Source organism: Amblyomma mixtum, chromosome 4, assembly GCF_055824585.1.
Source record: "Amblyomma mixtum isolate Tamu chromosome 4, ASM5582458v1, whole genome shotgun sequence".
NCBI lineage: Eukaryota > Metazoa > Arthropoda > Arachnida > Ixodida > Ixodidae > Amblyomma > Amblyomma mixtum.
Genome location: NC_143015.1, coordinates 144,023,208 through 144,036,906, shown reverse-complemented (window position 1 = coordinate 144,036,906; position 13,699 = coordinate 144,023,208). Strand labels below are relative to the sequence as shown.

Sequence of the window (13,699 nt, the reverse complement as noted above, 5' to 3'; positions counted from 1 at the left end):
GCTTTCGGCTTAAAGTCTTGTACAGAATGAGTCCGTTTAGGCAATTTTCTCTCAAAGCAAAGCAAATCGGTCCACTGGAGCAAGCGGAGGTTGGCGGCAGTGTGGCCCACTCGGAAAAGGCGATAAGATGGGGAGACGGCAGTGACCGTCCGAATAGAGTCGAAATACGGCGCGAGATGAGCTCCAACACGAATATAGTGCCACAAGTCAACCAGTAAGGCTCAATGGAGGATTTGGTTTCCCAAAGGTAGCAGAAAGGTGCCAAGGAATCAGTTAAAATAAATTCGGCACTGATTCGTGGAGCCATGTCCTCGACGCTTGCCTTAACGCTTTGAAGTGCTATGCCACTGAAATGTACCTGGATAGTAGTAACATCGTGGGCATCAGCTCACCGAGGGGATGGGCACCTGAGCCTCCGACGAAACCAGAGAGCACCGCTGGCGGCGACCACAAGCAGGCAATGTAGGGTCATTGCCAGGCAGTCTGCGACAAAAGAATGCCCTGTTCAGTTCAGCCGTCACGGAAGAAGCCAGGGCCCACAGAACCCGATGAATGCATGTAGCCGTCGTAGTATCTCTCTTCGCGATGTTCAATAGCTCATCATCAGCCTGACTACGCCCACTGCAGGGCAAAGGCCTCTCCCATGTGCCTCCAATTAAACCTGTCCTTTGCCAGCTGTGCACGCCATGTCCCTGCACACTTCTTAATCTCATCTGCCCAGCTAACTTTCTGCCGCCCCCTGCTACGCTTGCCTTCTCTTAGAATCCACTTGTTACCCTTAAGGACTTGCGGTTATCTTGCCTTCCCACTACTTGCCCTGTCCAAGCCCATTTCCTTCTCTTTATTCCGACTATGGTGTCATTCACCCGCGTTTGTTCGCTCACCCATTCCGCCCGTTAACGTTACTCCTATCATTTTTCTTTCCATGGCTCAAAATTCGAAACAACTTCCAACTTCCAAGCTTCCGAATTGAGTCGAAACACATCGCGATAGTTCAAACATGAATGGGGTCACTAGTCAACCAGTAAGGTGCTCTGCAGCATTTCCTTTCCTCAAGATAGCAGAAATGGTCCAACAAATCAGCTAAAACAAAATTTGGCACTGACTCGTGCAGCGATGTCCTCGACGCTTGCCTTATCGTTGCCAGAGTGCTACGCCCCTGAAATGCACCTGGACAGCAGAAACATCGTGGGTATCTCCTTACCGAGGGGTCGGGTAGTTAAGCCCTCGCTGAAACCAGAGAGCACCGCTAGCGCCGACCACAAGCAGGTAATGAAGAGTCGTTGCCAGGCAGTCTGCGGCAAAAGAATGATTTGTTCAGTTCAGCCGACACAAAAGCAGCAAGGAGCCAATAACCCGATGAATGCATGTAGCCGTCTTAGTCCTTTGCCAGCTGTGTACGCCATGTCCCCGCGGCCTTCTCAATCTCATCTGCCCAGCTAACTTTCTGCCGCCCCCTGCTACGCTTGCCTTCTCTTCGAATCCACTCCGCTACCCTTAAGGACATGTGGCTCTCTTGCCTTCGCATTACATGCCTTGCCCATGCCCATTTCTTCCTCTTTATTTCGATTACATTCTCATTAACCACGTTTGTTCCCTCGCCCACTCCGCCCACTTGCGCTTAACACGTTACACCTATCAATTTTCTTTCCATAGGTCAAAAATTAAAACAGCTGCTCTGAATTCAGTAACTGCTTCGCTTGGCTTTAGCGACTGTTGTACACAGCATCAATCCCTGCAATTAAGGCTAGAAGCTGTCATGCCTCATGATAAATTTGCGTTGTCATCGCACTTCGCACGCTCACTGGAGGAACGCATGCCCTCGCACGCATGAGGAGCATTTACAAACGCAGACAGACAGAATTCACGCTAGCTCGCGGTGTGCTGGTGACATGAACGCGAACCCTCGATCCTCACCTTCTGTGCCCGAGCAGCCTTCTTCCCGGTGGGCACGTGACAGGCGACTGCTGGACGGCGCGGAGGCGATCTGGCCACGCTGTGGCTTCCGAGAAGGGCATCCAGTCTGGGTGAGAGAAGACAAGGTTTGATTTATGGGGTTTAACCTCCCAAAGCGACTAAGGCTATGAGACGCCGTAATGGAGGGCTCCGGAAATTTCGACCACCTGGGGTTCTTTAACGTGCACTGACATCGCACTGTACACGGGCCTCTAGAATTTCTCCCCCAAAGAAATTCAACCACCGCGGCCGGGATCGCACCCGCGTCTTTCGGGTCAGCAGCCGAGCACCATAAGCACTGAGCCAACGCGGCGGCACTGAGAGAAAACAAGCGAAAGACAATAAACGCAGGAAAAGATTGGCATGAAACATAGATACAACTCCACTTATTAATCAGCTCATAAAAGGATGCGAACGTGGAGTTGAGGGACCCGTGCGCTTCATAGAAGATATCAAGATAGCCAGCCTGATTATCGCGCTGGTGCTTTTCTTGGTTGAATGGCAGCGCTGTTTCGTCCGAAGGCAATCGTTGCCTGGTGAATCCGGTTCCTTAATTAAAAGCTGAGTTGGTTTACTACGAAGAGAACTGCCTGAGCTGCTTTTAGACAATTCAACTCAGATCTGCACGTACAAATATAGATTGTATACTTTAGGACTCTATACCTTTTTTTGAGTCTTAAAAATTGAAAGTGACGTTGGTATGCGCTACCCGTTGATGCTTGCAATCTTAATGCTCACCTTAGGAAGCAGACTGCTTCATTGATAGTGTTTCGCGCAAGCAGTATGTGACTCCAGACACATAGAACGACTACTCTCCCTGGTTTGCGCAGGATTACCCGAGTACTGTATTCGTCGCCGCGGATGCAGGGAGATGCGTCAGAGCTAAATTGGAGCGTCTCAGCAGGGAGCCCAATAACATTGGGATGTGAAAATGGGTGCGTTTTCCGAGGTACAGATTTTTCAACAAAACTCGCCCAGATGTCGCCATGTTGAGTGCACAGACTCAAGCAGAGAGAAGACCAGGCAACCCTCCAAGAACATTCTCGCCATGATAGCAATCTTTGGTTTGATTTGGTTTATTGCGGTTTAACGTCCCAAAGCGACTGAGGCTATGAGAGACGCCGCAGTGAAGGGCTCCGGAAATTTCGACCACCTGGGGTTCTTTAACATGCACTGACATCGCACAGCACACGGGCCTCTAGAATTTCGCATTCAAGAAATTCAGCCGCCGCGGCCCGGATCGAACCCGCGTCTTTCGGGTCAGCAGCCGAGCGCCGTAACCACTGAGCCACCGCGACGGGGCGATAGCAATCTTTGTGATTGTCACAGATAGTGTGCGATAAAATTTTGCCGTGGAAAAAATTTCATCCATGAGGTGCAATTAGTTATTTAAAAGCGAAAAAACACACTTAGACGTCAAAATAGCTACGGACGTCGATAGAGTACATGATCATCAGAACAGCCACGAACGTCGATCTAGTATGTGGATGTTTTGCTTTCGCGTTGTTCCAATGCGGGTCGCCGCAGTGATTTCAAAGTTTTTTGCGAACAAATTCCGTGAGTACCTGCCAAACGCATTTCAGCCTGAACTTAGCTTTCTTCCTATAACGGTGAAGATATGCAGCAGCTTCGTGCCCTTAGACACCTGTTCTCTTCCAACTTCGTCGAAATTCGTTAAGTGTTGCCCCCTTCGCTCAATCTTATTAAGCATTTAATGAAAAAGCTCTGTATCGGGCGCTTTGACGCTAAAATTATTGATGAAATGAGGAATGCAGTCTCAGCCGAGATCTCTTCAAAAGGAAAGGCGGGTCACTATTCGTTACATAGCTGTGCCGGCGGAGTTTGAGCCACCAACAGAATAGGGCAAACCAAATTGGAATGTTTGGTATATGGTTCATGGGGGTTTAACGTCCCAAAGCGACTTAGGCTATGAGGGACGCCGTAGTGAAGGGTTTCGGAAAATTAGACCACCTGGCGTTGCGCATGGGGTTGTGAACGTGCATTCACATCGCACAGTACACGGGCCTCTAAATTTTCGTCTGTATCGAAATTGGACCGCGGCGGCGGAATAGAACCGACGCCTTTTATGCGAAGCATATTGTTACGTACTCAGCTGGCACTGAGCACGTCTGGGACGTCTTTCTGAGACGTTTAATGACAGAGCGGAGAGCTCAAAACCAGCCAGACCGACCACCTTCGTTTTCCTCTACAGTCCGATCTCCTCCGCTTCGTCGTCGACACAAAGCACGTTACACTTCTCCCTCCGCAGACGAAGCCGCCCACGGCAAGCTAAGCAGTGTCCCGAGGACTGAATCGTTTCAGCCTAGCAACATGCACCACCTGGGTCTTTCGTGAGCATCGGCCACTGACAGTAAGGCGCGAGACGACGTAGTTCAAATCACTGATGCGCTCAAGCACAACAAAAGGGCCAGTGTAGTGAGACAGAAGCTTCTGACACAAGCCACGCTTCCGTAGTGGCGTCCACAACCGCACTCGATCGCCAGGGTCATAGGAGATGGGCTGGTGACGGGGGTCGTAGCGCTGTTTAGAGCGCTGCTGTGAGTCCAAAATGCGGAGGCGTGCAATTCGACGTGCTTCTTCAGCTCGGCAGAGTGTGGCGGCGATGGAAGGCTCGTTGTGGATAGAAAAAGGAAGGATGGTGTCGATGCAGCGGCGGGGAACGCGAGCGTACACAAGGTAAAATGGGCTGTAACCAGTTGTTTCATATTGGGCAGTGTTGTACGCATACGTAATAAAAGGGAGGATGTCATCCCAGTTCTTATGGTCAGAATCGACGTACATGGCCAGCATAGTGGTGAGGGTGCGGTTTGTGCGTTCAACGAGGCGGTTCGTTTGGGGGTGATACGGTGTCGAGTGACGAAAATTGCATCCGCAGCTACGAAGCAGTTCTTCGACAACATCTGCGGTAAACTGGCGCCCACGATCACTGATGACGACGAAAGGAACTCCATGACGGAGAATGAGGGAGCGCAGGAGGAAAATAGACACATCAGAAGCAGTGGCGGAAGGTATGGCGGCTGTTTCACAGTAGCGTGTTAGGTGGTCAACACACACGATAACCCAGCGGTTACCATTCGCAGACCGTGGAAAAGGGCCTAGCAGGTCGATGCCCACTTGCTCAAATGGTGTGGTCGGAGGTGTGATAGGGTGGAGCTGCCCTGGCGAACACGACGTAGGAAGCTTATAACGCTGGCACTGGACACAGCTGGCTACGTATTGTTGAATCGTTTGGCGCATTTTGGGCCAGTAAAACCGTTCTTTTGTGCGGTGAAGGGTACGAGCAACTCCCAAGTGGCCAGACATGGCATCGTCGTGCATCAGTTGAAGGACAGGGATTCGAAGGCTTGCCGGCACGACGAGAAGAAACCGTGCACCGCCGGGCGTGAAATTCTTCTTGTAAAGTAAACCGGCGCGAATACAGAAACGGGCAGCAGTGGAATGACTGGCGGAGTCAAAGAGGGCCGTTAACGTAGTGTCCTTGCGCTGTTCAGTCTTGAATTGGTTAGGATCAGGAAACGTTGGTGATACAGAAGCGAGGTAGTCGTCGAAGTTGTCGTCGTCGCAACCGGTCGTCGGAAGAGGCAAGCGCGAGAGACATTGAATAGGTTGGGGCAACCGAAAAGGAAATAAAAATAATAGGCCCCTGCCTGCACCGTTTACACACAACAGGCTTAACCCAATTGGAAAATAAAAGAGGATGCCCGTAGGCAAGTTGTAATTTGACCACCCGTGGGTGGAAAAATAAAATATTAGGGATAATGCTACATTAGCGACCCACAGCCGAGAGAGCGGGCCCGGGGAGGCTCCCCTGACCTCCCCTGGGAAGTAGCGCAAAGGGAAATGGGACGTGGGAAGGGAATGGGGACAGCGAGATTTTTGCTCTGATCCTTCAATTATCTCGACTCCATTACTGGCCCGCCTGGCCAGGGCAGGGAGAGCATCGAGATTGCCCAATGGTGCGGCCCCACTCACGGGATGCCCGACCACCCACCATACGCAACGGGCTCCGACCGTCGGAGACAGGAAAACCTAACACGGGGTCAGTAGCTACCTGGGGCTCCTCATCGCTCACTAGAAGGCTTTTCCCACCTGCCGGCTACTAGCCGTTGAAGGTTTTTCGCGGTTTTTCGGACACCGGAAGTATGTGTGATTGTCCACGCCAGTGGACGCCCAGTTCGTCAACGGCCTCGCGGCCTCAGAATCGGTCAGACTCCGGGGGGCCCATCTGTGCTTCCTCCAACCATCCATGCACTTATTTCCTCTCCTAGCTTACTCTTCTCCTACTGAGGAGAGAGTGTTCAAGGCTGGGCGACCGGGCCACTAACCAAGAACGTGGCTTAGGATGAGATGACCCGGGCCTACTCCACCGGTACTCCACACATCTTCGGTTTTCGCCAGACTCTTACGAGGCAGTACTAAGCCCTCATCCCCCGGCATCCCGCAGGCGGTTAAGCCTGCGGCCGGCCGTAAGGCCGCTTCCCCGGGGCGGCGGTCCTCAGAGCCTGGCCACTATGAACCCCCGCGCGGACCTGGTTTCTCCGTAACCAGAAACCGACGCGTCGGTAGCCAGACTTGCACGCCCCCGCGCGCAGAGGAAGGAAGGTAGCATGTATTCGAAAACCTTTTGGCGTTTTGACATGCCTTCCGGGCCGGATTTCGTGGGTCCAACCTGAGTATAAACCCAGGCCTACCTCCGCTCAGGCATCGGACCTCACGTGCACGACTGGCCCTCACAGTCGTCTGGGAGTCGCTGCCACTCCCATTGGGGGTTTGCATCCCCAGAGGATGGGTCCCGGCCATCCCATCCCCACTGCTGGCATTGCACCGAAACAAAGCCTAGTAGCCGAAACTACCCCGGCCCGTATTCGGTGGCGGGGGGGGCCACGAGCAGGCTGCACAGTCAGATTTCCCCCCCAAGCGCGAGAGACAGTCAGCGTCGGCATGTTGACGGCCACTTTTGTACACGACAGTGAAGTTGAACACTTGTAGCCGCAAAGCCCAGCGGGAAAGTCGGCCGCATGGGTCACGGAGGTTTACGAGCCAACAGAGCGAATGATGATCCGTGACGATGGTAAAAGCATTGCCGTACAGGTAGGAACGAAAGCGCTGCACAGCAAAAACTACCGCCAGACACTCTTGTTCGGTAACTGTGTAGTTCCGTTCCGACTTTCTCAGTGACCGGCTGGCATAAGCTATCACGTGCTGTTCTCCGCTGTGGCGCTGGATGAGCACAGCGCCAACTCCGACACCACTGGCGTCGGTGTGAACTTCGGTGGGAGCAGACGGGCAGAAATGGCGCAAGATAGGGCCCGACGTTAGGAGAAATTTCAGATGGCGGAATGCAGACTCACAGTCAGGGGTCAACTGGAATAGCACGTCTTTTTGCAGAAGGCACGTGAGAGGGGAGGCGACGTCGGCAAACCGGGGCACAAAACGGCGAAAATACGAGCATAGCCCCAAAAAACTGCGAAGTTCCTTGACTGATGTCGGCGCTGTGAAATTGGTGACAGCCTCAACTTTCTGGGGATCCGGCCGGACACCGTCGTTATCGACCAAGTGACCGAGGACAATTATTTGGCGTTCGCCAAAGTGACACTTCTTAGAGTTAAGGATCAGGCCCGCTCTTTCAATGCAGTCGAGGACGATAGCGAGGCGGCTGTTATGTTCGTTAAATGTCTTCCCAAAGATCACAACATCGTCCAAATAACACAAACAAATCTGCCACTTCAGACCACGCAAAATAGTGTCCATAAATCTTTCAAATGTGACAGGTGCATTGCAAAGTCCAAAAGGCATAACGTTGAATTCATACAGTCCGTCAGGCGTGACAAACGCTGTCTTTTATTTGTCGTTCGGGTGCATTGGTATTTGCCAGTATCCTGATCTCAAATCAACCGAGGAAACGTATGAGGCGGAGTGAAGACAGTCGACGGCATCGTCTATGCGTGGGAGCGGGTACACGTCTTTTTTGGTTATGGTATTCAGGCGACGATAGTCCACACAGAATCGCCACGTATTATCTTTATTTTTGACGAGAATAACTGGAGCCGACCAAGGACTTGAAGATTCCTGGATAACTCCTCGGTTTAACATGTCCGGAACTTGTTGGTCTATTAGCTCACGTTCGGTCGGTGATAGGCGGTAAGGCCTCTGTCGTATTGGAGGTGCGGAGCCGGTGTTGATCACATGATGAATGCGAGAACGCGGAATGGGTGCTGGATTTTCTCTGGAGAAATCAAACACAGTGACATACTTCGAAAGCAGATCCACCAAAATGCGGCGCTCGGTTGTGGAAAGAGACTTATTAACCATAGCTTGAACTTTGTAATCTTCACAGGGGTGTTCCAGCTCTTCAAAAGCGCGGTTACTGAGCGCCGCGATTGAAACAGACAAACTGTCCTCGAAATGCGCAAGTTTCATGCCACGAGGTAATACGGTGGGCTCTTCCGAATAGTTCACTGTCCACAGCGCGGTGTGGCCACCCGTCACGGGGACTATGCAACGAGGCACGAGGACACTCTTCTTAGCACACGTAAGTGCAGTGGGTTCCACCACGGCGTCAAAGGCGTCGCACAAAATTTTAGATGAAACAACCGGCACGAATACGGCGGACGTCGCCGGGACAACTGTGTCCTCCGACACAGAGAACGCTCCGAAATCAAGAGAGGAGCTTTCCACTAGAGCCGACATCAGAGTAGCGTTCAATGAAATCCCTCCTGTACGACAATCTAATGTTGCCCCACACTGCTGCAAAAAGTCAATCCCAAGTATGACGTCATGCGTAGAACGTGACAGCACAGTAAATTCAGTCCTGAACATTTGTCCACCGATAATAACATTCGCAGAGCAGACACCAAGTGGAACTAATCTTTCACTACCAACACCCCGAAACACCACAGCCTGATCCCAGCCGAACATAACTTTTCGTCCCAAACTATTCTTAAACATCAAACTCATTACAGATACAGTCGCACCGGTGTCTACTAAAGCCATAGTTCGAATTCCGTCTATAAGTACTTCAAGTTTGTTCTTTAGCATAAACACAGGAAGAGGTATTGATGTCATCTCATCGCCGGCGGCCTCACCTCCATCGGCCGCGCCGTCTAGTTTCCCGGAGGGGGAGAGCGGCGCCGAGGGGACGGTGATCGTCGTTGACGTGAAGGTGGTGGAGTCAGGCTGCGGTCAGAGGCAGGCGAGGAGTTTCGCAACAGTGCCGCACGGTAGTTACCCCAAGAGGATGGTGGCGTAGGGTGCTGAACTTCAACATCGGGGTTAAGGGAAGAGTTCGGCCATGAGCGGCGGTCTTGTTGCATGGGGCCTCGTCGGCGGCAATATCGCGATATGTGTCCGGTCATGCCACAGCGGTAACACACTGGTAGGGGGCGCCAGCGGTCAATGTATGGCGCCTGCCAAGCGGGTTCGAAACGTTGGTTGTAGTCAGGTGGAGGCTGCTGTCGCGCGAAGTCACCGCCTGTGTAGGCGCGCCGTCTTCCCACAGACTGGGAGGCGGACCGTAAATCGCAGGGTCTCCGGTCGGCGAAGTTCTGCGCACTGCCAGCTGGAACCCAAGAAGTGGATGGTGTCGCGGGCTCTGCCTGCAATGCGCAACCATCCTGCTGGGCGTCATCACGGTGCACAGGTTCTTTATGCCGGAGGAGTTCCTCGCGCACAATTTGTCGAATCATGTCAGCCATCGGCACTGGAGCAGCGAAGTCAACGCTGGCGACGGAGGTGACATTGGCCAGGCGTCCAAATTTCGGGACAATACGACGAAGCTTCAAGGCCTCGAACGTTCTGCAGTGCCTAATGACGTCGGCAGTAGACTTTAAGCTGTCTTTGCTGATAAGGAAGTTGTGTACATCTTCTGCAATCCCTTTAAGTAAGTGCCCAACCTTATCTTCTTCAGACATCCGTGAATTCACTACCCGGCACAATTTTATGATGTCTTCGATGTACATGGTGCAAGTCTCACCAGGTAATTGGGCCCGTTGAAGCAGCGTTTGTTCAGCTCGTTTCTTTTTGGCAGCACCGTCACCAAAACACTTCTTTATCTCTTCTGTGAAACGGTCCCACGTGGTGAGGGAGTCTTCATGGTTGTCAAACCAAATCAGGGCTGTCGCTTCCAAAAAGAATACGACGTTGGCTAGCTTCACTGTAGCATCCCATCGGTTATACCGGCTTACCCGCTCGTAATTAGTGAGCCACTCGTCGACGTCTTCATCGGACCTTCCAGCAAAGGTGCGCGGTTCGCGGTGATGCTGCGAGTGGCTCGCAGCGGGTGCTGCTTGCTCGGCGTCGGCGTCCCGAGGCATATCCAATGTAAGGGGCGGTAATTCAACAACTCTGCCGCTGCGTCGAGGACCAGAAGGATCCGTGTTGGTACCCCGCAACGTCCACCACAACTGTTACGTACTCAGCTGGCACTGAGCACGTCTGGGACGTCTTTCTGAGACGTTTAATGACAGAGCGGAGAGCTCAAAACCAGCCAGACAGACCACCTTCGTTTTCCTCTACAGTTCGATCTCCTCCGCTTCGTCGTCGACACAAAGCACGTTACAATATTACTAGAGCTACACTACAGCCCGTCGAGCGCGGCGGCGGATCTACCATTGACCTTTAGCGTGACCACGTGACACCACGTGACAACATGACGTCACAGCAGAGGAGAGATGGGCTGCCGGCTCACGCGGTCGGCCGCGGCGGTGGAGGCTCCACATCAGAAGCGCTGCAGCTGACCACGTGACGCTACAGCACCGGTATAAAGCTGAGCTTGCCTCGCTCTCCGGGCACTTACGAGGCGGCCAGGTGTTGGGATGCCGCCTAGAAACAGGGCTGATTTGAACGAGAAGCGAAAGCTTGAGCGTCCCACAGAGACCGATGAACAGCGGGATGAACGTCTGGCTTCGCATCTGACTAGGCTTAACCTTAGCTAAGCCTCAGCCGTTTTTTGGCCAGTAGTCAAGTGCTATGTGATAAAAATACAGGTTCTGCAGAAGAAAATGATCCGCTACATTGCAAACCTTCCTTATCTCTCTCCATCACGAAGTGCCTTTATTAATTATAAAATAATTCGTTTTGAACATATGTATGTTTTTCGCATTTTGAGGTTTTTTTACCATTCTTCTCGTGCTTATAGAGATTTCCTCATACATACTGCCCATTTAAGGACCGCTTTGAATCGAACCCACACCCGAAACACCGATGCCTGGTATATTCCATATTTTCGAAATAATTATAAACTTCAAACGCTTGAACACAATTTACCGACCACTCTTAATAAGTACAAAGTTTTGGCTGGTGTTAAACAAAGTGAGTTAAAATGTATTTTGTTAATATATAGCCTGGTTGCATTTTATGTGCCTCTGTCTGCAGGTGCCATGTATGCACAATGATTTTTTTTTTTTGGGGGGGGGGGGGGTCCTTTCTTTGTTTCCATGCGTCTGTAAACTGCCATTGTTTTTCATTGTATTGAATCAATGTCACTTGCTTCGTTGTGTTTGCCTCTTCTAACCTATATATCTTTGTAAACCTTTTTTTTGCGTTCTGTCGTGTACTGCCATTTGAGGTGTTTGGGCCCCGTCAAGCTGCTTTTTAGCAGCTTTTAGCCCTTGCATCTCTCTAGGATGTAACTTACATTCTCGAAAAATAAAGCGAAATAAAATGAAATGAAACCACTGAGCCAGTTCTATGCTTTACAAACGTGCCGCTGTTGTCTGTTACACAGGTCACCTCTGAGATCTGCGTCCAAATCCAGAGTTCTTGTATTCCGCGTGCGGTAAGAACTACAACTGCGGGAATTCTGTGCGAGTACTTTTCCGCGCTCACAATCATTGTGGATTCGCTCCAGTCTTCCAATCGCTCTGCATTTAATGTACGTCCACCGCCCTACTCACCAGGAAGACATCGCAGATCAGGAGCACAGATAGCAGCTTCAGTGCAGACGCGGTCCTACATGTGGCGGCCTCTTTGAGACATTCTTGGAACCACGGCTTCTGGAACCTGGGGATAAAGGAATATGTTCCCCAGTCATGGTTCTCACCTGTGTGCGTACCCGCAGCATTCAAAACAGACTAGCATAGATTAGACAATGAAATGTTACTATATGCTAGTTGAAACAAAACCCACGATGTCGATAAGGACACAGGAGGCAATGCTGTAAGGGTCCGTTATGGTCTCAGCGTACTGCATACCTTATTGCAAGACAGATGCACGCAGATACTGGAAGAGGCCGGAAGCATCCGAAAAAGCGCGAAATTGTCTCATATAGGTTAATACTTTCAGGGGACGTACAGCATTCGCAGCTGTATCAACACTTGGCTCGCAGGCGAATTCTATAGACAACTCCAATGGAAATGATGCGCCCGCTATAAGCCACGGAATCCAAACCGAAACCATCGCAAGGGGGCATCTAATTCGCACATGCTGCAGACTTCAGCACGCGCACATTGCGATAGACCTAATATTTTTTTTTTCACTTATCGTGGCGCTTAGACTAAAGAAAAAGCTGCAAGTAGATGGTTTAAAGGAAGACAGACGGAGAGAAAGATGGCTATGCCGAAAACAGATTAGTTTCAGAGAGATGCTCTGATAATTATGGCACGATAATTTCCGACCAAGAGCCAGGAAATATGTCCCAGGTACTCTCCACTGATTCCTGCTACCGACTTCTTGACGCCTGCTGTGTAGCTCTTGCCATATGTTGGATCAACGAAACGTTGCCGACTATCGGAATGCCATACGTACGCATTTGCCGATGGCCTTTGACGACACACGTCCATTGCAGGCCGTCACAGGTACCGCACACCAGAGAGCACCACTGGCATTGGGCACAAGGCGGTTGCAGGATTCTCCTCGCCTTGACCCGAGCGACAGCCTGAGGAAAGGGGATGCCCTGCTCTAGTTGAAATAGAAGGCGTTGCTTTTTCACGCATCTTTCATGCATTTCTATATGCAGTAACCTGTGAAAAGCCGTATCCGTTTTTTTTTTGTTTTCTCTGCCTTTAATTCTTGCTAATGTCTGCATCAAAACGTATCGCAAAACAAAATTGTTTTGGTGCATAGTTTACGGAGGTTTAACGTCCCAAAGCGACTCAGGCTATGAGGGACGCCGTAGTGGAGGGCTCCAGAAATTGCGGGCATCTGGGATTCTTTAACGTACACTGACATCTCACAGTACGCGGGCCTCTAGAATATCGCGTCTAGGGGAATTCGACAGCCGCGGCCGGAATCGAACCCGCGTCTTTCCGGTCTGCAGCCGAGCGCAATAACTGAGCCACTGGTATCCCTAGAAGAGAGAATAGCCTAGTGCCAAACATGTCAGTACAGCATTGGATATGGTGAAGTACAGGGAATGGGAATCATTAGGTCGGAGTACTATTGGACTCTAGTTAGTACGATTAAGACGACTATGAGTACATGCTGCATCAATGCTTTGTTCGTACGCGAAGTGAACAGCAGTTCTGCTGAACTGACACTCCGATAACAACGTATGGCACATGCGCGGCAATAGACGCATGCAGCAAGCCGTTTAATGCGCTCCTTTTATCGCACTGCCAGTTTTAATACAAAGGCATTATATTGCTCATGGAGCGGAAAATATGGCATTCTCATTGTCCACGCCCGACATTGCAAAAGCCAACGTGAACCCATTACGTCATCGGCATTGCCTAATTAATGACAAAAATAAAGAAAACGAAATCCCCCGGAAGTGGGCTTCGAACCC

General features: G+C 51.1%; 2 protein-coding genes across 2 annotated transcripts in view; both read right to left on the bottom strand.

Annotated features, from left to right (window-relative positions):
* LOC149348569 (uncharacterized) overlaps window positions 1-13,699 on the bottom strand; it is a 216,527-nt gene that overhangs the window by 6,653 nt on the left and 196,175 nt on the right. Inside the window, exons 2-3 of the mRNA XM_089588192.1 lie at window positions 1,918-2,023; window positions 393-483 (exon numbers count right to left, since the gene is read on the bottom strand). Coding sequence (XP_089444318.1) covers window positions 393-483; window positions 1,918-2,018 — 192 coding nt within the window. The 5' untranslated portion in view covers window positions 2,019-2,023. The remainder of the gene's footprint in view (window positions 1-392; window positions 484-1,917; window positions 2,024-13,699) is intronic.
* LOC149348576 (uncharacterized) lies at window positions 9,081-10,289 on the bottom strand. Its single transcript, XM_089586063.1, has one exon. It carries the CDS (start codon window positions 10,287-10,289, stop codon window positions 9,081-9,083), a length of 1,209 nt encoding a protein of 402 aa, XP_089442189.1.

Bases quoted from the DNA above. Each gene is read 5' to 3' on its own strand.
- LOC149348576 (XM_089586063.1), bottom strand. From the start codon at position 10,289: ATGCCTCGGGACGCCGACGCCGAGCAAGCAGCACCCGCTGCGAGCCAC.